The following is a 25,518-nucleotide window of genomic DNA, read 5'->3' as shown; positions in this document are numbered from 1 at the left end:
AAAGACATCATGAAAATGAAACCTAGAAGGTAATTTGACTTCTAGAAAATCCAAAACGAGTTCTTCTTTTTCCGATTAAAGTAAAATGCATAGTTTCAATTAATAATTGTGTTTATTGATTGGTCAGGAAAAGAGACTCATGAACAACAGAAGCGTTTTCAATCTCAGATTTAACAAAGAGCATTTCAGATTCCACCAGATGACCAAAATCTAATGGAAAGAGTAAGCCGTCATCTCTGATTCTACCTCTTCCTCTCGGCCGTTCTGAATCTCTACATTACTGTGCATTTATCCACTCTGAAACAACGTTCGTCTCTGCGAATCAGAAGAAAACCGAAAGTCAAAAAGATGGGTTGGATGGGAGAAACCATAGATTCAATAAAATCCATTCAGATCCGTCAGCTTCTCACTCAAGCCATCAGTCTTGGTTAGTTCTTCGCTTCCTCGAACTGGGTCCAATTCAGATTTCTTCGACCAGTAATTTGATTAATTAGCATCAAGGTAGAACTTGAGGTCACAATGTGATAAACGTTAAGAGTTAAAGTTTGCAACTTTATAATTTTGGTTTGTGTGTGCGTAGGGATGATTGTTACGTCTGCTTTGATCATATGAAAAGCTTTGATGTGTGTCACTGGCAGCGAATCTCCTGTCGTTATTGTTCTATCTGGAATTACGGAATCTGGATTTAAAGGTAACTGAACTTTGTATCCATTACATTTTGCTTGCAGGTGCTTTGATCATACTCTAAAACATAGTGTGTATCATCATGTACGGGGATACTTTCAGTGTTGCTGTAAGTTTCCGTCTTCATCTTTTGTCCCACTTCGTTTGATTCTTGGGTCTTTAACCAGTTTGTTTTTTTCTCCTCAGGGTCGTGATATTCCCATTGTACGTCGTGTCATTAAGGTAAAGCTTCCGCATTATCATCTATCTCTCAGTTACTTATACTGTAACATGATGATGTGAAGTGAGCTTGATTCTTGGGGTTGCTGGTTCACATTATAGGGTCACGAAAGGGAGATTACATAAGAAGTGGATGTTTTGACAAAAGGTGTTGGTTCTGCTGATTTGGAATGACACTTAGTGGCAAGAAACTACGTTGGGGACTTTGTATTAACTTCCCTACAGTGTATGTTCTGCAAACCAAAGTTAACATTTATTTAGATCTTTACATTGTTTTCCCATAAAATTTTCATACATATATGCAAATATGGAACAGATCAATCATATTGTCTCCCTAAGTGTTCTTTTTAAGACTCAGCTTCAAGCCTTCAACAATATCAAGTTGAACATCAGCTCAGGAGAGAAGTAGACATTCAGTCTATATTCGGGAACTGTGGCTTACAGTTATTTTTATGATGATGCAAAATCACTACACAGTTATCATGAAGTCTTCGATAAGAAAAGTATTCAATCAAGACACTTACAGGGAATGAAAAGAAGAAATACTGGATCATAAACAAGTTCATCTGAGATAAAAAAAATGGGTTAATCTGAGATACTACAAACCGTAGCCGCCACTTGCTTCTGTCTTTTGATGTTGGGCAAAAAAAACTTCGTTACTATCATAAATCCTAACCAAAACAAAACTTTTTGGAGAAGAAAAATGGTAATTACAATGCTTACCCTGATGGAAAATAGCTAACGTTGATTGATTCTGTAGAAGATTGAAAACCATATTAATATTTTCATCCCATAAATTGAAAACCTAAGTTCCAAACAATTAATGAAAGAAGTTACCTTTTTAAAAGTTGAGTCCGTGTAGATATATATACTCTCCATACTAACATTTATTCAAATAGTTCTGTCATTTTCAACTGCATCGTTCATGAATATAACTAGCATATCAAGCCGAGGAAACAAGACCAAACACTGACACGGAGGAATCTCTTACTGAGAAATGAGAATGTAGCTGATGTGGACCAAGTTTCACGAGGAGGTAATCCATCAAAAAAAGCCACGAAAGGAATAGATTCTTACATCAAAACAGAAACTTAAACTGAGAGATAAACCGCAAAGAGACGATTCGACCCAGAATCTTCTTCCTCTGAAACGGAAGACTCAGTAGACTCAAAGCCCATGACCACGATAATCATCATATTTACTTTTATTTACTATTTATCTTCACTACCATTCCACTGTTTCCATTAAGCTTATTCATCAACTCCTCTCATCTTCCTCTCCCACTATGTCAATTTTAATTATCCATTTCCACAATTGCTTTGCAAATCCAGAATTTTTATTCTATAAATAACGATGAAGACCTCTCCATATTTCAATGCTTCATTCAATATAGGAATTATATAATTTCATTCAACATAGAAAAGATTAAAAGATTTAGTTACTTCTTTTAGCTTTAGTCTTTGAAGAGAAAAACAATTTTCAGATATGCAGTTTGATTCCTCTTAATTTCCAAATTATTAATGGTTAGCTATATTTAGGTTATTTTGGTTAAATTATGTTTGGTTCACTCTAACTTATTCAAAGTAAATTATTTGATATGATATGGTATGAAACTCAAGTGGAATTCTACTAGAAATGTAATATTTTATTAATTTCTAACACTGTTAATCTATAAAATATTTTCAAATAGCATGACCGAAATTTCCAACAAATTTTTTTTTAAAAAAGTTCAAAAATGCTAAAACAATTTTTTATAGATTAAAATGCTAAAAAAAGTTCAAAAAATTAAAGAAAATTTAATTATAATTTGAAAAACTAATATAAACAGAATAAAACATAATTTGTTGTTACATAATATATACTAATTATTATTTATGACATTATTGAAACTATTTCTATATTACTTTAAAATATAACTTTTTATAATTTTATCCCACTATATTTGATTTTCAATTGATTTAACTTGGAGGTAGATGTATTAATTTATTATCGTGAGAAAATTAGTTATTGTAATAATATTAAAATTTGATTCTTTTAGAAATAAAAGAAATATATTTGTTATTCTTACTTTCAATTTACTTCATCTATATCAAATGGAAATAGAAATCAAATAGAAAAAATATAAATCATTACATTTTCCATATTTTTATTTAATAATTGTGTTCTCAAACAAAAAAATGATAGTAGTCTTTTCAATTCAAACTAAAATTTGCAATATGATTTATAATGAAAATAAAATTTATTATTTTCAATATAAACTCATTTTTCAAATATTTTTTAAAATTTAAATATATTTTAATATAAATTAGTTTTAATGTAACAAAATGTCATTATAAAACGTCAATTTGACAGTCGTTGCCGCAACATCGGAATGTCATGGTGGTTACTTTCCGTCTTCACCAATGTGGCAGAACATGTTCAAGGCAGCAGGTATTAAAAGTGTTTTCATTGCGGGGCATTGCAATGGATACAGAGAGTGTTGGTTTCTGGAAGTAGTTGTCTATTACGGCTTAACTTATTTCTCAGTTACCCATTCTAGTGTTGGTAATACCAACTTGGTATCAGTGCATTGTTAATAATCAAAGATTGTTCCTTGCTATTTCACGGTTGTTGTTATGTGCTAGATTCATCTGTTTAACTAACCATGAAGAAAATATTATAATGACTTTAATTTCTTAATAACAGTTTTAGAGTGGACATTATTTAAAGTTTCTAGAAATTTTCTTTTCTTATATATCATAAAACAAAATGTTACTAAGAAACAGAACCAAAACGAAGAGAAATGTTAAACTCTGATTGACTGTCGTAACCCTTATTTGGAAAAATATATTGCGAGTGCATTGAGTGCCATGCTGGAAACTAAGCTTTGTGGGCCTTCTTTGATGGGTTTCCTGGTGGTGATTCCTGTCAAACTTCGAATGTTAACAAATTGGTGAGTAATATAACCAAATAATTTATGTAAAGGTTGGATGCTAAAGTAATAAGATTTAGGAGACAACCTCACAACTCCAACAGCACTTGCGTTAAAACATGTAGTGCATGTGAAGGAGACACCACGCTGGAGTTTTTTAGAACACTTAGCAGATGAGATGTAGCACCATCCGCTCGCAGTTTCAAATCCGGTAAAGAAACAGTCTCCGGCTTCTTGACTCCACCGTATTTGGTATCACTGGTGGAGTCATTTTTGTTTGTTGAACACAACCTGGTAACTGGGATGTAAGGAGAGCATGAGAGACATATATAAGAACATCTTTTGTGCTATATATGCACTACAATGGAGGGCCTTACTCAACGAATAAAGGTTGACTTGCTACCGCCTCATTCAAAAGTTGAATTTAGGAAGAGACGACCTGTGCATTAAGTGTTTCGAAAAGTTAAGAGGCATTTTATGGAAACCTAAATATTTGATATGTTTGACTGTATCTTAAAAAGCGCCTACCAACTAACTTTTGGTTGATGCTGGTAGCTATCATCACTGTTGGCTGGCGGACACCAGTTTCAAGTCTGTTGTGGAGGAGTTCAGCAAGCTGTCAAAAACGCTTAAAAAGAGTCTCTGCACCAAAAGTATATATTTTAATTAAATTTTAGTAAGAGTTGAGATTAAGATACTTGGGAATTTAAAGAAAATTTCTGTGTGGAGAGAAGTTACTTATAAATTTTGATGTGGACCATAGCACGTTGTGTAGTCTGTCTGGCTCTGGCCATTGTATATTGTCATGATGTCGCTTACTTCACCAATGATTTCTGAAAGAGCGAAGGAAGCTGGTATCAGTTGTCCGAATATATAACTCGAGTATGGGTTCTGTAAAAAAATTAGAGAAGTACCTGGCAATTGGACATTTGTATTTGCCAAAGTCATAAATTATTCAAACTTATGGAACCTGAACTTCTCGGTTGGGATAGAATTAGGGACAGCAGGCACCTCGATGAACTTAGTCAAATCTTTGAATTGGATGGCCACGTAGGAGTCACAAAACTTGGAATGATTGTTACATCTGGTCATTTCAAACTCACTCAGTTCATACATAGCTCCCTCCCTAAGAAGTTGTCTGAATGTGTTCGGGAGATAGACCGATACAGAAGCTTGGATGAGAGATTACTGTAGGAAGAGGAGACATGAATGTGTAAATGATAACCGTCAATGGGAGCAGAAAAATAAACCGGAATAGAGATTTAACAATCGCGGAACAGAAGCTGTGAAATTAAAAATGGTGAACACAAAAAAAAAAAAAAAATAGAATCTGTGAAAGGAAAAATGACTAACACAAAACAGAATCAGTGAAAATTATACCTTATCATCCAAGAGTAGCATGTCAACTTTGACCATTTTGCTTCACATTCCGAGCTTCCTAAAAACAGAGAAGGCGTGTGAAAACGGTTTAGTTGCACGTCCGGCCTTCAGCTCGGAAAACGATATCTTGGAAGTCGCCATTGTTCTTCAAGTTATGTGTCTGTATGTTGATTGGTACAGTGAGATGAAACTGTGAAAAACATGGTGCCGGAGACCCCTTTTAATAGGTTTGAGATATTAGAGAGTTTGCAAGGAAGCTGAAGAGGATGGTGATGGTAAATAAATGAAACGTAGTGTGTTCTTGCTTTAACTGTGAATGAATGGCAAGGTTAATGGTGACCTCTTGAAGTGATTCACAGCCGTTACAATTCTCGCTGTTCTGCACAGGAAAAAAATTAGGGTTGTCCAGATGATGACTGAAAAAAAAAAAAAAAAAAAAAAAAAAAAAAAAGACTGAACAAAGAGGTTTATTTAGTATGGGATCAAACTTCAAGTGTGGAAGTCATTATTTGGTTAAGGGCCACTATAAGAACAAAAGAGGAGGGTGGGCTAAGGCTGACTTTGACCTTGATTGTTATTAATGGTAGATTTGGATTGACAACCCTGATAAGCTAGATAATAGGATAATTGATAGATGCAAAAGTAGGGATGGACACTTTACCCGATATCCGAAGCCGCACCCGAACCCGTACCCGAACCCGATCGGAAAAACCTGAACCGAAATCCGAACCGAAGTAGCAAAATATCCGAAAAGGTATTGAATTAGGAGAGATTGGATATTCGAACCCGAACGGGTAATATCCAAATCCGAATTGATATCCGAAGATAACCGAACATATGTATAATTAACCATATATTTCTAGTTTACATATCTCATTTTATATAAAATATTTATATTGATATTACACATACTTTAAGTTCATATGATATACATAAAATTACGGAGAATATGATTTGCTACTCATTTAAAATGCATGTCAAACTTTTTATTTCAAGAATTAACAAAAAGTTACATCCAAAATTTAAAAAAAATAACCAAATTAATGTCTTTTTTAGTTTCAAAATGTTATGTCCAAATCTATTAATCATTCAATCTATTAAAAATAAAAAATTAGTTAAGTGAAAGTTATATTTTTAAATACAAGAAATTTGAGAAATGAAAAATTTAATTTTTTTTTTCAAAATCTAAATATTCGAACCCGATCCGAAATAACCGAACCCGAACTAAAAATATCTGAACCCGATCCGAAATACAGAAATAGCCGAACGGGTTCTATACCTCTATACTGAAATACACGAAAATCCAAAATATCCGACCCGAACCCGAACGGGTACCCAAACGCCCACCCCTATGCAAAAGCATTATTCATAACATGAATTAATCATGATGAGCTAAATAAATATTCACAAGGAAATCTACTGAGCATATCAAATCATATCAAATCTGATCTTAATGTCTATCTTAATTTTATGAATGAGCAAAGAAATTTGAGATTCTAGGATCTAGACATAGATAGTTTCTCAAGCAAAAGCTGATTGACTTGATTGATGTGATTTGAGTTCTAGACTGTTCTTATAAACTCTGATATTCTTTTTGACTGCAATTCTGATTTCCTAATTGATTTCTCTAGATCCGGCGTTTTTCTTCCGTAAGTTACAACCATTTTTCTTTTCTGTTTTTTTACTGCATTACAACTTTTATGTTCTAGTTTAATTCGAATACAATGGTCTATTGTGTTGCAACCGGATGGTGGGAAAGCATAGACAGGCAGCGCCGGCATACCATCACATCGTGGAAATCCTTCAAGAGAGAGTTTGAGAGGAAGTACTTTCCTCCGATCTTAGAGTCTCTGTGGACTCGATCCCTAAGTGATGCATAAGCACCTCTGAATTTGCAGAGTAGGTTAAAGGGATAATTTTAACAAATCAATGACCCGTTGGGGCTTTCACCATAGAACTTTACTGTGTGTGGTTGAATGTTTTTCTTTTATCGTCAAGGTGCTTGAATTGCTTCAAAGACTCGAAAAGACAACAAGCACGTGGTCTTCTTAAATACATCAGTAGACTTGATTTTGTGTTCTTTTTGCAAGTGTTGATGCACCTTTAAAATTAAAAATAGTTTGTCCAAAGCCCTCAAAGTAAAAAAGATCAAGAGATTTTGAATGTAATGTCGTCGATGAAATCAACTAAAACACAGTTGCAGAAATTTAGAGATGATGGATGTAATGATCTTATTGATGAAAGATTCATCTTTCTGTAAGAAACATGGGATTGAAGACCTTAACATGGAGGAAGATTTCGCTGACTCAAAGAAACCAAAGAAAATCAGGATGATAAATGAACATCATTATAGGGTCAATTGCTTAGATTCAATTTTGGATTTGCAGCTTCAAAAGTTCAACAATCGTTTCAATTAGGTAAATATTGAACAGCTTATTTGTGCTACTTCTTGTCTCTTATTGATTTGTTCTCTCCATTTGACCATCCAAAATTGATGAGGTTATCGATATTCTACGCATCCGATTTTAATCATGGAGAGTGTATATCTCTTGAACAAAATTAAATATTTATAGTGATAATGCTCTACGTGCCAACAGATTTACTCATTTAAAGGATCATGGACTGCTTTTTCGTATTTCGGTGAAAACTCGAAAGCACATGTCATTTATTTTGGTTTATACACTATTAAAATTGAATTTGATTTCACATGTTGCTACTGTAACTGTTAAAAGATGGTTTTCAGCAATAAAGATTGCGAAGATAAATCGACAGAATCGGATTGGGGATCAATTTTTGAATGATTATTTAATTTATTTTTTCAGAAAACTGTATTTGAAAAAGTCCGAAATGAAATTGTAATGAAAAGGTCTCATCATATGAAAGATCATAGAATGATTCTGAATTTTTTTATTATATTTGTAAAGGTTTTTCATTTTTAAAATTTTACCTATGTATTGACACTGGTTAAAAAAAGCTCTTGAATCAGCTTTTGATTGTATCGGATTTGAGTTTGGGAAAAAGGCGGACTTGGGGGGTTCGACATGCTCAAACCAACCGGAGATCCTTGCTGCCAATTTGATGCCTCATGGCACAAGGACATATTTTGGAGGAGGCTTGGTGATCAAATCAGAGGAGGGAATAACGAACGAAATTTGGCTCATTCCCTAGTATTGGAGTCTTGTTTTCGCTTCATGTGGAGTTCAATACTCTGATGTGGACAATGAAATCTTATATCCAATTTGGTCATAGCTCCATGTTCAGACTACCTCCAACTAGTCAAGATGACTGACGAAGAAGATTTGTCATCTCTAATGGCTGAATTAGATTTCATCATGTACATTCTAAATTAAATTTTTGTTTCATTATTTTTATTTAGCTAGCGATTACCTGGCAAAAGAGGGTCGTTTTGCGGTATAATCTGTTTCCATGTAAACTCTAGAATTTTAAATTAAGAAAAAACTTTTTTAAACCGTTTTAATAAAATATATGAAGTTTTTGATGCAAATGAAAAACAGAACAAAATCATCAAAAACTATCTTTTATCTCTCTTTCTTAGATAATAAAGTTCAGGTAATTTGACAAAACATCAAAATTCAAAATTACTTCTCAACCAAGAACAACGATTAATTTATATAATCAGCAGAACCACTTCTGAACACATAACCGTTAACAGAAACCGGTCATCCGGTAGTTACCACCAAACCAAGATCCACTCTGTTATTAGTTTGAGCAGCATCCACCTTTCTTCACTGCCGAAACATCTTTACCAAGATCGATCTTGTCTCCTTTCGACGGAACATTAGCAGATTCGCTCGCAGCTTCCATGGCCTTTCTGCTCACAATGCAGTGAATCTGAGTGAGGACTTCCGCGAAAGCGTTCTCGACATTGGTGGAGTCGAGAGCCGAGGTTTCCATGAAGTAAAGAGACTCTTTCTCAGCGAACGACTTGGCATCGTCTGTCTGAACAGCCACGAGGTGGCGGAGATCGGATTTGTTGCCGACGAGCATGACTACGATGTTTGGATCGGTGTGGTTTCTGAGTTCTTTGAGCCACGTCTCCACGTTTTCAAATGTCGAGTGTCGGGTTACGTCGTAGACAAGAAGTGCTCCAACGGCTCCTCGATAATACGCGCTGGTGATGGCTCGGTACCTATGAAAATGAATCCGTTAGAACCAAACACCTAACGAAGACAGAAACTGAGAAAACAAAAAGCTTTTCACTTTGAAAACAAGTCACAGTAACAGAAACATATATTGATTCAAGAATCAAGTTTACTGAAACCAATCTAAGCTCTTTTACATAAACTACTTGGCGAAATAAGAGAGGAAAGTAGATAAAAGCTGAAAACTTTATAATCATAATCGTTAAGGAGCATACAAGAAACTAAGGCATGGACGTTCGCGTACCCGTTGGCGTTCGGATCAGGTTTTTCGGATTTCAGTTCTCTTTTATAACATCCTAAGTCCTATTCTAGTAAATTTGCAAGCATGAGTTGGGTTCGGATATAACACATTGGGTTCGTATCGGTTTTGTATCACATCATAGAATCCATAAAGTAATCATATATCATTCGGATTCGGGTTATATCGGATCGGTTCGGATATACCCGAAATAAAATCTAAAATTTAAAAGTAAAACATAAGAAAGATATATTTATTTATATATAATTAAGTATTTAAGGTAGTTATTTAAATTTTAAATACTTATTTTTAGATAACATATCAAAATAAATATGAAATTGAATATTTGAAGTATATATTCATGTTTCATATAATTATATTGTACATTATTTTGGATATTCTGATCGGTTTCTTCGGATATTTTTTCGGATATTTCAGTTTTTTCGGTTTTTCGGGTTAAGCGTTCGGGTTCGGTTAATAACACTTCGGGTTCAGATATGTTTTGTACCACCTTACAAGATCCATTCGGATATTTTTTACATTTCGGACCTTACATTTTGGACCGGATACGGTTTGGGTTTTCGGGTTTGGTTCGGATTTTGTGCCAGGCCTACAAGAAACTGATCTTTGACGAATCTACAGTGAGAACAAGAGTTAAGAATCATGGAATTGAAATTACTGAAACCAATCTAGCTCTGTCACATAAACTAAGTAACCTAATCGTTGCATTAATCTCCTACTTAAGACAAAATCCATGTTTGGTTTCTCTAGCTGCAAATCCAGATCTATTCTTTTGAAAGAGAGATGTAATGAGAAAAAAAAAAAAAGAGACCTTTCTTGACCAGCAGTATCCCAAATCTGGGCTTTGATGACTTTATCATCAACATTCAAGCTCCTAGTCGCGAACTCGACACCGATGGTTGATTTGGACTCGAGGCTAAACTCGTTCTTCGTGAATCGTGAAAGCAGATTGGACTTCCCAACACCAGAATCACCGATTAGAACAACCTTGAAAAGGTAATCGTATTCATCATCTGCTTTGTAACCCGCCATTGAAAAAAGAGAGAGAGATCAAAATGTTTTTTGCGCTTTTTTCAAAAATTGAAAAGCCCTAACGAGATTTACGCCAGGATTTTGTTCTCTAGATCTTTTCGACTTCTACCGAGAGAGAGAGAGAGAGAGAGAGAGAGACGCGGAATTGAAAAATATCAAGCGGAGAAAGAAAAAAAGACACTTAGTCGTGTTGTTGTCTTTATGAGATTTTGTGTAGTTTAATTACTATAACACCCCCTACGCCTTCAGATCTTTAGCTAGTAGCTGTTGAAAGCGAGGACTACTTTCGCCATTTCAGATTATCTTCTCTTTTCTGTTCTTCGAACTTTTGAATTGTAAAAAATCAAAACAAATGCGTTTGCGAACACGGATCTATTGCTTGGAAGGCAATTATTCTAACCGTTGGACTACAGACGCTATTGTTTGAGCAGCTGAATTTTATCTTTTTTTTTATTGGGTTTGTTAATTGTTATCTCGATGCATGTGATGGGATATACTAGAGAGTGAAAGTTGTTGTCGGTGGTGTGACTGAAATGTTAGTCTTTGTTCTATGACAATAAGCAAGATCTGATTCTTATGTAATGTCTCATACTGCCTTTGATCTTGTTAAATTCGACATGTGATGATATTTTAATGTGTATGAATGTAATGTTGGTTTTATTGAGAAATTGGTCATGTGCCTAACTTTTGAATTGTATATATTCTCTAAGCCAAGAGCCGGGCTTGTACACAGTCCTACGAAACATTGGTATGGAGCCCCCACTTTCGGTTTATTTTTATATGTAAACGTTACGTAGGTTATTGTCTACAGCTCAAAAGTAACGTTGGTGAGTAACTTATTTGACTATTTGTATTTATTTCCATTTTATAATAAAAAAGAAAGTGAAATGCATCTCTCTTTAAAATTGTAAGACAAAACTTGCTACAATGTCTTTTCAGCTTCTTTCTCCTCAGAATCAATTTTTTTGTTTATAATTATTTTAGATGTTGTTTAAACAATTAAACTACAATTATTAAATTTTTATTTTTGAATAGGGCCCCTCGATTCACAGGTTCGGCTCTGTCTTAGCCGCTCACCACTTTATCCGGCTACATATCCTTTGTCGTCCAGCGGTTAGGATATATGGCTTCAACATCCCTTCTCTCTAACTGAACTTCATGTTGCTCCATCTATCCCTAATTCTCTGTCAAACACTGCTCCCAAAAGTCATTGTTAACCCTTGTTTTCGGAGCAGTTCCAGTGACAGGCTCTGAGTTCATATCAATCTTTGTTGGTTGAGGTCAGATATTGCCAGTACTTGAACCCTCTCCACACAATTATACGAGTCATTCACATCAAGATCAATGCTTGAAGACACACATCACCACTCTTATCTTGCATGCTTTTTTTCATTACAAGATTCTCCAATATCATAACAGAATCAATCAAAAACTCTAACACCAACTGATTTGATCTTCTTGTCCTTTTATAGTTAACTATCCATTACCCCAAATTATTCAAATCTCTTATATATTATTTGATGATCATTTAAAAAGATGTAACATTTTATTTTCTATTATTTACATTTTAATTTTATTGAGCTGTCATCACCTTACATCTCTACATTGCTTACGTGGCAGATTTATAATCAGTTGACCAAGTTTGAATTTCTACGAGATTGAAATGAACGTCTACAAAGGTGTAGACTTCAACCTGAAGTCAACTCTCAAAATCCGACAAGTTCGTTTTGCATTTTACCAAAATAAAATAGTAGATTTCATAAGCAGTCTACGTTTTTTTCTAAGATTAGTAGACTGAATATAAAGTCTACACATTTTTTTTTTTTTTTTGGTCAATTTTTCAAACATTTTAGTCAAATACAAAACTAACCTATTCAACGAAGTCAAAGTTTTGGTCAAATGCAAAACTGACATTTTGTAGACTTCCCGAGCAGTCTGCATAAAGTAACCTCTTTTACGTAGACTTCTTAGTAAGTCTACCGATTTTTTTTGTTTTTGGTAATCAAAGGTAAGGACGTAGATTTCTAGGGAAGTCTTCTTTACAAAAAAAAATTATTTTGGCAATTTCAAAAATAACTTGTGTATTGAAAAGTATACCGCATCATAAGTCTACACATATGCGTAGACATACAAAACAATCTACAATCGCGACACATGTCTGAAAAATGACGAAAACCATGTAAATAGTTACATTTTCTGGTGTAAAGCTCGTTTCCACCATTTTTCACCGTCCAAGCTCCAAATATGAGCAAAAAGAAGCACCTTTGACAATTCACAACTGAATAAATTCGAAAATATGAAAGTTGTGCTTATGAAAATGAAAGCTATGAAAGTTTTTAGTTGAAAATGGAGAGGAAATGAAGATTTGTTGGTTTAGAAAAAAAAATGCTTAGAAATTGAATTCTTTAGCTTTTAAGAGCTCAAAAATGGTAGTTCATTGGTGGTTGGAAAATTGATGATAATGACATTGTTGTAAACAATGTTCTAAAAATCGCTAGGCGGTAACTAGGCGCTTTATGGAGGAATAGCGACTAGGCGGATTATTCAGGACCTAGGCGAGGCCTAGCCGTTAGCAAATTATTGATTTATTTTATATATTTTATATATTTATATGACATATTTTAGTTTTTAGGTTTAATTATAAAATTATTGTGATAAATTATCAAAATTAGATATACAAAACAGAAGAAAGTAGACAAATTTGTAGATTTGTAATAATATTATTGCTTAATTTAACATATATAGATAATTTTAGATCGATTTTAACTAATTTTAACCGATTTAGAACAGTTCAAACCAATTTGAATCATATAAATTGGTATAAATCGGATTTTAAAAAAATCGATTCGGATAGGACCGAGTTGCCGCCTAGGCGGGGGCCTAGGCGCCGCCTAGACCAATTTTTAGAACCTTGGTTGTAAATAATAAAAATGTTTAGGGTGTAATTGGTTTATTGTCATTTTTGAAATAATTTAGAAATTAAACAATAATGACAATTTTGTAAATATTTCAAAATATAAGGAGGGTGAAAATTTCATGGATGAATAGTAATGACAAAAAAAGGTTAGTTTTAGGCTTGACTTGAAATTTTAGGTTGTTTTTGAAAAACTCCCATGAAAGTATCCAAAAAAAAAATGAACTAAACTGAAACTGAATTAAACGCAGAAAAATTATAGGATATTAGGTGATTTCTAATCTTGTTATCTAAATCAAACCAGAAGCATAAATAACCGTAATTAAACTGAAATTCATAATTATTGGAACTGTTCATATCTTTATACTCGAAAGAAAATCGAGTATCCGAATAGAAACCTAAGAAAAACCAAACGTCGAGGGAATTGTGACTCAAGATAAAAATAGAGAGAACTTTAATTTTTACCATCCATTTTTAAAATTTTATTTTTTAAAATAACCATTTGCATAAATTACGCATGCGCGTTTAGGTTTTCGGCTCGGGCTCGGGCTCGGATCGGTTCCTTTCGGATTTGGGTCCTTTGGGTCCTACAAATTTGGAACCAATAGGTACTTGTAAATTTTTTATTCGGGTTCGGGTTGGTTCTTCTTGGGTCCGGATCGGTTCGGATCTATAATTAAAATACCTATAAAATATTCGTAATTTTGGGTCCGGATCGGGTTCAGGTTCAGGTATTTATGATCTGAAAAGGACATGACATACCTAAATCCATCAAATTTAGTCATATTTGTCAATATATCTAAAATTTTACAAAATAAATTGAATTAAACTATTAATAATTAAAATAAAACATTTTTAAACTCTAAATTTTATATATTAAAGTTTCATATTACTTAAAAATGTTACAAAATAATAACAAGTATTGTTAACAAAAGATATTTTAACTAAATCATAAAATAATATACATAAAATAGAACACAAAAAATTATAGTTTTAGATATACATGTTTTTAAGTCGGGTACAAATCGGTTTTATCGGGCCAGGTGTATTCGGGTCAGTTTTTTTCGGGTCCGGGTCTATTGGAGTCGGTTCCGGTTCTTTCGGATAAAATATTAGACCAAAAATACTAGTAAATTTTTGTTCGGTTTCAGATCTGGTATTTTCGGATCGGTTCCGGTTTGGGTTTTCGGGTCCGGGTTAAAATGCTGAGGTCGAACATAAATAATTTAAATTTGTTATAAAATATTAAATTAAATCTCCTAAATAATTTATAAATGTTTAAAAATAATTTAAAAACATTTATAGAATTTTATAAACTCAACTGCCCCGGCATAAATACTAAACCCTAAATAATCATCACTAAACTTTAAAGTCAAATGATATTTTTGATTGAATATATTTTTGAAAAGTGGTATTCAAAAAATCATTCCCTCAAAAAATGTTTTGACTCTAAAAACTCTGATATAGTTGAATGGGTCAGTATTGTGAGTATGGATCCTCTGCCCTCTACTGCAAATGGATGCCTATCACGACGAACATCTAAATGGACACCGCCACCTGTGGGATGGGTTAAATGTAATTATGATGTTTCACTTACACAATACCAGACATCTGGTATGAGATGGGTTATTCGAAATTCTCATGGAATGTTATTAAATTGTGGAATGGGCAAGTTTGAAGGAAGGCATACAGTGGAAGATGCAGAGGCCTCAGCTCTAATATGAAATGCAATGTGCTTGGTCTCTGGGATATTGTCGCGTCATATTCGAAGGTGATAATCTCAATCTGTGTGAACAATTGTTGAAGATGACAAGTGCTCCTAAATTACGTCTTTTCCTTAGGACAATAGAAGCATGGAAGCAACAATTTACATCAACGACCTTTCACCAGTGGCGGATGTAGGAGTCCATTTAGATGGGGGCACATAATTTTATTTCAGCATATTTAGTTGTAGGTTTAGAGGAGCACTGCATGAGTTTTATAGATTATGCAAGAAAAATAAAAAAGAGACGGGGGCACATGACCCCGTACGTCTTCACCTACGTCTGCCCCTGCCTTTCACCATATTGGACGTAAAGGAAAGAGAGCGTTGCACGAAAGGTTACTTTCTGTTGGGTATATAACATCTTTAGGTACTTTCTGCTGGAGTAGTACTTTAGATGTACCTTTTGAATTCTCTGATCCGAAAATGCCCTTCTTAAAAATAAAAATAAAAAGGAGATACAAAAGAGACAGAGTATATATTAAATCTGGTGGTTTCATGGTTTCTTCCTCCGTCTTTAATTCTCCTTCGCATCTCTTTCTTTTTCTCTAAATTCAGAACCGTTTCATGTAGATTTATATTTACTTCAAATTCCAAACTTAAATTCTCGTTCCCTTCACCCTCGATTTCCCCCCATATCTTCTAAGTTTGCCTTCTCTTTTTAGATTTTTCCACATTTACTTCATCTGACTTAGCAAAAATCTCTGTCGTTACTGATCTTAAGCCATCATCATCGGACCCATAGACAACATCTTAAAAGAGAATTGTGTGGGTAGGTTTGTTTTGGTCATGGAAAATATGGTCAGAGTCGTTGTGGCTGCGGGAATTGTGTTCGGTGGAGTCGTGGCTGCATTTGCTGGTGAGCAACTACAGCAGATTAGAGCAATTGTCGGTGACCAATTACGCCGGCGTGGACACCACCTCCGCCATATTTTTAGTGGTGGTTCTTGCGTTTCGTGGTCGGGAGAAGTGTGGTTGAGTGAAAAGTGGCTGGGTGACACGTCGGTCGGTGAAACTTGGCTTGGTGATAAGTGGTTGTTGGTGAGATGTGGTTAGGGTCAGTGTTCATATGGTCATAGGTGCAAGACCCCTCCTTCCCTGAAAGTGATGTTTGTGAGGTGAAGCAGATAACTGTATGTTAATTCTCGTTATTTTTTTCTTGGTCACTTATGTTCTTGATTTCAATTTCATCCATATCATCCAATTATCGCCGCCACGTTTATAGAAACCATGAGACACCTTTGCTTCTTCTTAACCATGAAAATAGAATCAATGCTTAAGTTCCACGAGTCTCTGAACAAAGAGATATATAATGAGCAATGAGGGGAGATAGAAGAAGAAGAAGAGACATTGTTAAAGTAGATAAGTTGGAGAGAGTAAAGAAAGAAGGGAGGCGGAAGAGACGGAGGGAGTGATTAGAAAGAGAAGATGCATTGTTTGGTTATGTTTAGGTTAAGGGATTTTTCGGTATTTCGGAAGAAGAAAGTATCTGATTAGTTCAAAATATGTGTAAATGTAAAAGGAGAAAGAAAAAGTATGTCTCGATGTAAATTTTTTCAAAAGAAATACCGTTGCTGATAAATTATCTAAAACTATTCTTTTACGTAGTCAAGATTGGTGTCTGTTTCAGTCTTGTCCTTATTTCATAAAAAAATTTTGTAATTTGTGATCAATAAATTAATTCAGACTTTTTATGTTTTTTCAATCCTTTCTATAGAATTATAGAGTTAGTTCTTTGTTGGATTCTCCGTTTGTGGAGGAGTTCTTTTTCACTCTATAACTCTTTTATTTTGATATAAAAATTCTGTGTTAAGAAAAAAAAAATTAATTCAGATGGTAAAAAAAAAAAAAAAAAACTTAGGATATTTTAAGCAATTCGGGATAATATTTTGAGTAGGAAAAATAGACTTACCCTAACACCCAAACACTCCCCAAACCATTTCACAAAACCCAAGCAGGTCGGTGGTCCCCTTTCAATCTCTCCGGTGGTTTATCGAAAGAGACGAGAATGCAGAGGTTTTGTACTAAGCTGCGTTCCATCTCCCTCCACTCAAATCGGAATCTCTCTTTCACCAGTGTTCCCCACCGTCTGATCCACCATTCTCGGAGTCCCCAGTCAACCCTAGGTTTCGCCACGACGAGTAAATGGAACTTCGTTTCTCCGTCGAATCCCACCTCCACGGGGTCGATCTCCGTTCCTCATCATGTAATCCTTCGCTAACTGTTTCGATTCGCGGGGTGAATCTACGATTCGTTGTGTGAATGTTCTTTGATTTTGTGTAATCTTGTGAATTAGAATCGAACTGGCTCTGTTTCTGGGTTGAAAGGGATTGTTAGTTTCATAGGTCTTGCAACCAACAAGTCGCATGTGCAACATTAGTTTTATATCTCTGAAGGCTTATCTTGTTTTTGTACCTTTTGAGGTTGATTGATTGATTCTCTCTTATTCAGTTGGTTCAAGTAAGGAATATCACTTCCAAGGATAAAATGGCGAAATGGAAGAAGAAGTGGAGACCTAGGACTCCAATCACATCCAAAGTCAAGAAAGTCAAGATCAAGTTTTACTCGTAACGTTCTGATTCCAATATATTTTAGATGTCATTCATCATAGCTTCTCAAGTGGAAAGTTTGTGGTCTTTTCTCAACTTGCCGAATCTATATGATCTCAGGTCATACAAAGACAGGTTTAGACCACTGAATTATGGTACCATCCTTCGCTGGAAAGAAGGCAAGCGCCACAACGCCCACTTGAAGGTAGCTAACTAGATCTTTTTCCTCAGTCATAATATGAATCTTAAATTTTATTTTTTCTATTTAACCAATTCCTCTGGAAGAATAATAATTAGAAATCTTACTGCTAGCCAGAACTTGTTATATAGTGAACGTAAGTTTAACATGGAAAGTGTGATTGGACTAGTTTTAACTTTGCGCGTTGATTCCTTGTTTAGCTAGACAGATAAATGGGTAGGGCAAAGCTGTATTTGGAATACCATCTCAACTGTTTCACTTTCTCCGGGGTTTGGCCGTCTATAATGTGGAGTCAGGTCAATAATTGCTGAGAGTAATTTATCTGTTGCTTGTATGCAGTCAAAGAAATCAAAACGTAGACTGAGACAGCCTGGACTAGTACCACCAGCATATGCCAAAGTCATGAAGAAACTCAATTTCTGCAATTGAGAGAGAGAGAAAGAAACTGTTCAATCTCTTCTTCCAACTTTCCAGATAATTAATGAGCTGGTACCCAAAGGTTTAACCAAACCTTGGTTCTTTTTTTTTTGTGTTTCAGTTTTAACCTTATCACAAAGTAATACATTGTCACTTTTGACCAAAAAGGTTATCAATTGTCATTAAATTAATTAATTAACATCGAGGAACCAACCTCTCTCTTCTGTTTAGAGAGAGAAAAAACCTCTCTTCCTCTTCACACTTCAAATTATTTCAGAGGAAGAAGGTTTTTGTTTATGGTTCCTTTCTGTTTTTTGTTGTAAAATTTGATCTTGTAAGATCGATCTCTGTCTTCGCTTAGGCGATTTTCCTTCTTCCCTCGGGGAACTTTTTAATGTGTGTTTTAATAAATTCCAGTCATCTTCTAATTGGATCTGATAGAAACCTCACGCTATCATTATTACTAATCCCAGTGATTATTGATTAGATGCTTCAATCATCGTATCAACAAATCTTTTTACTAGGAGTATCAGACTCTACGGAAGCCAAGAATCGGCGTTAAGGGTAGAGCTTCTCTGATCTCTGATTGAAGAATGGATGAGTTAGAGAGGTTTTTTGGGTCTCTTTTGGAGCAGATTCAGTAGAGTTGGCGAGAAAACGGTCCAAAAAAGAGTCTTCCTCCATCCGACCTAAGTCTCCTCGGATGTAATCAAAGGTGGTTGCGGGCCTCTCTGATCATCAATTAATCTCGGTTGTAAAGCGAAAGGTAATTGAGTTCAAGGGTTTGGGCGCAGCAAAGGATTGCAGTAAAGTCAACAGAAAAGCTTCTCCGGCGGTTTCAGCGACACAAGGAGAAGCGGTGGAATCGAGCGGTGAAGAATAGATTGGTGGCAAGTTGTGTTCTCAGAAGTGGCCACGTTGCAGCAAACCTAAGGAGAGTTCTACACGTGTTGCTTTTAATTAGGTTTTATCATTGATCTCACGTGTTGGGCTTTCTGCCTATTTCTTTGTACTCTTGTAATAGCCCAAAAAGGGTTTAATGAAATGAACCAATGTTTAAAAGGAAAAAAAAAGTAATCAATTGTCATTTTTGGGAATTCCCGACGGATTCGAGACTCGAGAGGGAAAATAATATTTTGTGCATGTATTTTGATTGGTTAAACCAAAACCATAAATCTTTTAGAAAAATTGGTTTATTAAAGTGTAATATATATATATTTTTTTAAATTACTAGAATGTTTGGATACCCTGGTAAACGACAATAAAGACATTTCGTTAGGTTTTTTTTAATTGATATTATTTTTAAACACTAAATCCACATCAGTAATCAACAATCCGCATCAACAAAATAGAAATCAAGTCGTCTTCTTCTCCACAACTACATCGGGGTTAAAAAAAAAGGAACGAAGAACATTGTGTCTCGAAAAAAGAACCGCAAGGATACTCCCACTCAAGGAACCGCAAGGATATTCCCACTCAAGGAACCGCAAGGATATTCCCACTCTGAAATCCTCGTCAACGTTTCGCTTTACGTCCTCTTCCTCGAACTAACTCTCTGACATTGATATCGTGTCTTCTCCGATATCGTCTTCCCCGAAATCGTCGTCTTCAATCGTTTGTACAAAATCGTCTTCGCCGCATTCTTATATACGAGTTCGTCTTTTCCAGTAGGATGTCGCGACGTTATATATTGTGTTTTGGTTGAGTTTGTGGGTCAGTTATATATTATATTTCATTTGAGTTATTATTTTGTTGCGACTGAGATAGGATTATGTTGCGGCTGTAATATGGTTTTGTTGAGGGTTTTGTTGCGTCTGAATTAGGGTTTTGTTGCATCTGAGTTAGGGTTATGTTATGACTGAGTAATTGTTATGTTATGACTGAGTTATCGTTATGTCGTGACTAAGTTAATGTTTGGTTGTGGCTGAGTTACTGTTATGTTGGGGCTGAGTTATTGTTATGTTGTGGCTGAGTTATTTTTATTTTGTGGCTGAGTTATTGTTATCTTGTGGCTGATTTATTGTTGGGTTATATGATCAGATGGATGTTGCTGAAGTTAAATCACGGGATTACCCTCTAAGACTTTACCCTGAAGGATCTTCTAACCTAGAAAATAAAGATATTAATCACAATTTCCGTCCAGGACTTTTCCCCCACATTAGAGAAACAATAAGACTTGATGTGTGGGAAGAACTGGTGAACTCTCCCATTGGAGTAGTTGCTAGGCTAGCTTGACGCGAAAGCATGTGGTCTGGTAGGACCGTATACTATCTACATAAGAAGGAGATATGGTGTCTCGTGGTTGATGAGGCTATCAGGTTTAGCTTGCTCGAGTTTGGTGAGATCACTGGGTTAAACACAGGTCCATTGCCAACAAAAAGTTTTGAACCTGATCAATACAAAGAGTTTTGGGAAGAGTTGAAGGTGCCGCTTGGGATGGGACCCAAGTTAGATGAACTGAAGGCAACATTAGCGTTCTGTCCGCTTTGGAGTTTTGAAAATCGTATGTGGTTGGGGCTGCTACTTCTTCAAGCCATGGGAGTCTATTGTTTGCATCACAATTCAAGGATACCCTTTGAAAGTGCACTAAGGGTATTCGACGATGAAGCCATGGGTCGTATCCATGGGGTCGGACTGCATACGAAGTTCTCATTGACTCTATTAAACGATTGCTCCAGAAGGAGGGTCATACATAAAAAGCAGCATGAACGACGCGTTATTGATTTGGACGTATGAATCCGTCGCCTGCTTCGGTGAGAGTTTTGGGAGAGTGGTCAATAATGAAGACGTTCCGCTTTTGTGATGGGGTGGTGATATCACTCAAATTACCCTAATGAGTGATTTATACTCTCTCAAATAAGAGGTCGAGTTGTAGTACTTAGGGATCGAATTCACAGGGAACTAAAGAACCAATTAAATCTAATCAGTTTGATTAAGCTAGACTAATAGGTTTAAAAGCAGTAAATAAATATAGCAAAGCAGTAAATAAAGCAGTAAACAAGTTGAACAAGACAATTGTTCAGCTTGGCAGAGAGTTGTTTGATCGATGTCCATGCTACAGTAACACTGCTACAGTAACTCCCGATGTCCATGCTACAGTGTCGATCGATGCTACAGTTCCTCTGCTACAGTGCGATTGCTACAGTGCCGTCGTTACTGTTCATCCATCTTTATTTTTTTTATTTTTTATTTTTTTTGACCTGTAGTAAATAGAAACGTTAATCAGTAACAATCTAAACTAAACTGAAAGAAATTACCTAATAGTGGGTTGCCTCCTACTCAACGCTTTGTTATAGACATTTAGCTTGACTTTGGAGATCTGATGTGGTCCGGATGAGGATGAGAACTCACTCCAAAACAAGTCTCAGTTTCTACTCTCTAAAGCTTTATCATTCTTGTGTGAAAGCCTCCTCTATAGACTCTTCTGCCTTTTCTATCATCTCGGCAATAAGGAGTGCTCGAAGCTTTGCAAATGGCTCTGAGAAGCATCTGTTGTGCACTCTGAATTTCCTGACACCATCTGAGAAGTGGGGAATCAATGATAACTGAGAATCACCCATGATCCTTTTTCTCTTCTTCCAATTCCTCATCTTCTTTTCCCCAGACTTGTCTGATCGCGTGGTTGTATCTTCATCCCTAAGATTTCCACACACATCAAACTCCTTCTGCTCTGATATGCGTCCAGTGTCGATCGATGGAGAAGTGGTAGCGTCGATCGATGCTGGTTTATTGGTGTCGTTCGATGGTATCCGGTCTGTGTCGATCGATGCTGCTTCTGTTGGGCCCTTATCGACTTCATCTCTAAATCGCACCCCTCTCTGAGAAGCTTCTACGTGCTGATGATCATCCAATACCTCAATGTGAGAACTGAACTGCATACTTCTATCAGGTGGAATAAGAGATTCAGCTTCAAACACAACGCATGGAACCACAATCTTCATAGGATCATGTATCCTCTTCACTCTTTTGTGAAACCCAGCAGCTTCTTCTGTCCAGAAAGGTGGTCTCTGATGTTTAGGGACAGCAACGTGTGAGGCCTTAGACATGTACATCCTTTCCTCAATCGGTTCCATCTCAATTATGCAACCTGGCGGAACGTCTAGCAATGGGAATCGATTGATATTAGGTGGGTGGTGTCGATCGATAAGTGGTTGGCGGTGTCGATCGATGTCGGGTGGGTGTAGATTGATGATGTGGGGTGGTTGTCGATCGATCTCATCAGGTTGGTGTCCACCGATGCTAGCCTTTGAAGTTTCCAAATCTCTTCTCGAAGTATGCTGATCATCATCAAGCTTCTTCTTCGAATTTTGATCCATATCTTCAAGCCATTCCTCCAGTTCTAAGAAGTCTTCTATAGTAACTTCTCTACTCGAATCCAAATCTTCAAGCTTTTCTCCATCCTCCAACTCCAAGAACTCTTCTAGATCCAAGGAATCTTCCATGGTGATCCTTTTTTTACATCTGGGGAAGGAGAACAACTTGATACATCAGTGCTCTTATGGGCCAAGTCTGCAATGTCCTGAGGACAACTCGATCTTTCAGGGATTTCGAGTGGTATCGATCGATGCTAAAAGTCTGTGTCGATCGTTTCTGAAGTGCCGATGTCGATCGATTTTGAGGTATTGCTGTCGATCGATGCTGAAGTCGGATCACTTGTATCAAATTTTTCAACTTTGCTCGGCTCTTCAAATCCATGTTGTTCATCCCTTTTTGCCATAATGTCGTCGAGTAGCTGTATTGGAATCATATACTCCTCATCTAACGATGCCAAGAACCAGTCCCATTTATCATTCTTCTCCTTTTCTCGAGTTGCTTCAGCATCATCAAGAAATTTGTAAAGGAAGGCTCTTTCAATGTCATCCCATCTGGTTAGAGTTCCTGGTTGTAGTTGACTGAACCAGCTGAATGCATCCCCAGAGATAGAATATGGGAAGATCTTGCAGAGCATGTGGTGTTTAGACATTTCATTCTGCTCACTCCTTGACACGAGATCCTCAAGCTCTTCTATTTGGTTTCTAGGATCTTGGTGAGGAAGACCCTGGAAGGGGTCTTGACCTACCCAATCGTATTACTCTCGACTCATGTAAAAGTCATTCGTCTCAGCAACATCAATCATATCAGGGATCACAGCACCCTGAGCATTAATCAATTGTCATGCGCTGTTGCGAGTGCGACCTTCTTCGTCTCTTAGCATCCCATTCTCGTCAACTTCAAGTATTAGCACTTCGATCTTTTCTGTCTCCCTGCAAGTGGTGTCGTCTTTCACCGGATGAACAGTGTCGGGATAAACAGTGTCGCATTATGTCCACTCTGTCTACAACACTTGCTTACATCGGACAAGTTTTCGCATTATGTCTACTCTGTCTAGATCGAGAACATGTGTGTTCTTTCCTAGGACATTTGTTTGCAAGTGCAACTTCTAAAGCAGATTTCATCCGATTTTTCTTAGGTCATCCTTGTTTTTGACGAATAGACGGGGGCAAGCACGGTTGGTTAGCTACGATTTCTGGAACAGGTTGCGCTGAGTCAACCGGCATGACCGATTCAGCGTATGCGCTCACCAAATAAGCGCTGTTATAGTTAGGACTGCACATGGATATATGACAAACATTCTTGTACTCCGCAGCTGCGATTGCGTGTACACATGGTAATTTATCATGTTCGAAACGTCGACATGTGCACTTTCGCTCTACCAAATTAACAACATTCAAAGACTCGCCAGAAGATCCATATTTAAATTCAGTGTGATGATCATCAATCCTTTGTATCGTCAAATCTCTGGCGGCAGTTACACGATCCTATTAACAAAAATAGAATAAATGTGAAACGACTGACTTATTACATATAAAGGCTGACTTAAGAACTATAAAGGCTGACTTATGAATTTTAAAGGCATACTTATTTTTATTGTTACGACTGACTTACATTTAGTAGTTTCTCCAGACCACGCGTAAGTGTGGTTGGCTGCGATCTGGCCTCCTCTCTCCGTTAAGCAAACCATCTGGTCATCATAACCCGCACCGATTCTAATATTCGAACAATGTTAAGACCTCTAGCAATTGACAATGCTCTGTTCATTGATTCCGCTATGTTCGTAGTCATCAAATTGTACCTCTCGCCCGGGAAATGAACACGCGTCCACAGTCGGACATCAGCTCTTTGGAGGTAGACGTGGAATGCATGATTAATCGCTTCAATCTCCTCGAAAATCGCAGTAAAGTCAGACATCCTAAAATATCTCGCCGCTTTCTTCACCAGACGAAATACATCTTTTCCTTTGTATCGTCCCAATATGTTCTTATATAAATGGTAGGTGCATATTCCCCGAGAAGCTAACATATACACATTTCTAATTGCTTTCCCTATCGAGTTATGCATATCCGAGATTATCGCAAGACCCTCATCGTCAGGAATCAAAAGTTTTAGTTGCGTAAAAAACAAATGCCACGAATCATCATTTTCAGTGTCAACCACTGCGAAGGCTATTGGAAAAATCTGAAAGTTACCATCCTGAGCTAGTGATGTGAGTAGCGTCCCTTTGTATTTACCATTGAGAAACGTACCGTCGACTACAACAACTTTGCGCATGAAAGGAAACCCATTTACGCTCGCACCAAACGCAAGAAACACATACATGAATCTTCCAAGCTCATCAATTTGAAGACGCGTAACTGTACTCGGATCTGCCCTTCTTATCATGTATAAGTAAGAAGGCAAGCTTTCAAACCCACACTCAGGTGTTCCCTCATCGATTTCCCTTGCAAATTTCAGCGTCCGGTGTGATTTCCAATAATCCATTTGTTCACATGAAAAAACGATACACATATCACAACCGCATCATATAATTAAGACAGACACAACGTAAAAATAACTAAACCATATCTTTATTATAACTCAGCCGCATCTAACATTATAATAAGCCAGCTGCATTGTATAAATATGTCAGCTGCTACGTTTCATATTACCCAGCTGTATCGTTAACATAACTTAGCCACAACAAACAAATTAACTTTACACCAAATTGCTTAG

General features: G+C 36.2%; 3 protein-coding genes and 1 long non-coding RNA gene across 6 annotated transcripts; 2 read left to right on the top strand and 2 right to left on the bottom strand.

The window, feature by feature from the left end:
• The first annotated feature begins 305 nt into the window (after positions 1-305).
• On the top strand, positions 306-1,612 carry LOC106325529. Of its 2 annotated transcripts, XR_001266931.1 has the most exons (5): positions 306-427; positions 581-793; positions 871-906; positions 1,006-1,129; positions 1,220-1,612. It is a non-coding gene; the product is annotated as an uncharacterized LOC106325529 (long non-coding RNA). The 2 variants fall into 2 exon arrangements; XR_001266930.1 differs by lacking the exon at positions 1,220-1,612 and having other exon boundaries at positions 1,006-1,213.
• A 7,104-nt stretch (positions 1,613-8,716) lies between these two features.
• On the bottom strand, positions 8,717-10,824 carry LOC106320417 (ras-related protein RABA1c). The gene is made up of 2 exons (XM_013758780.1): positions 10,428-10,824; positions 8,717-9,344 (listed from the first exon to the last, which is right to left on the bottom strand). Exons 1-2 carry the CDS (start codon positions 10,646-10,648, stop codon positions 8,915-8,917), a joined length of 651 nt encoding a protein of 216 aa, XP_013614234.1. The 5' UTR covers positions 10,649-10,824; the 3' UTR covers positions 8,717-8,914.
• Positions 10,825-17,247: 6,423 nt separating this feature from the next.
• On the top strand, positions 17,248-18,905 carry LOC106323012. Of its 2 annotated transcripts, none has more exons than XM_013761174.1 (4): positions 17,248-17,530; positions 17,776-17,891; positions 17,994-18,078; positions 18,273-18,463. In XM_013761174.1, exons 1-4 carry the CDS (start codon positions 17,333-17,335, stop codon positions 18,282-18,284), a joined length of 411 nt encoding a protein of 136 aa, XP_013616628.1. In that variant the 5' UTR covers positions 17,248-17,332; the 3' UTR covers positions 18,285-18,463. The 2 variants fall into 2 exon arrangements, with proteins under 2 accessions (XP_013616628.1, XP_013616627.1); XM_013761173.1 differs by having other exon boundaries at positions 17,249-17,530; positions 18,412-18,905.
• A 5,034-nt stretch (positions 18,906-23,939) lies between these two features.
• On the bottom strand, positions 23,940-25,287 carry LOC106324199. Its single transcript, XM_013762209.1, has 3 exons — positions 24,602-25,287; positions 24,404-24,515; positions 23,940-24,287 (listed from the first exon to the last, which is right to left on the bottom strand). The coding sequence occupies exons 1-3, from the start codon at positions 25,285-25,287 to the stop codon at positions 23,940-23,942; spliced, it is 1,146 nt and encodes a 381-aa protein (XP_013617663.1).
• Between the last annotated feature and the right edge of the window lie 231 nt (positions 25,288-25,518).

The sequence above is a fragment of the Brassica oleracea genome, chromosome C2 (genome assembly GCF_000695525.1).
Source record: "Brassica oleracea var. oleracea cultivar TO1000 chromosome C2, BOL, whole genome shotgun sequence".
NCBI classification, from domain to species: Eukaryota; Viridiplantae; Streptophyta; class Magnoliopsida; order Brassicales; family Brassicaceae; genus Brassica; species Brassica oleracea.
This window is presented reverse-complemented; position numbering and strand designations above follow the sequence as displayed.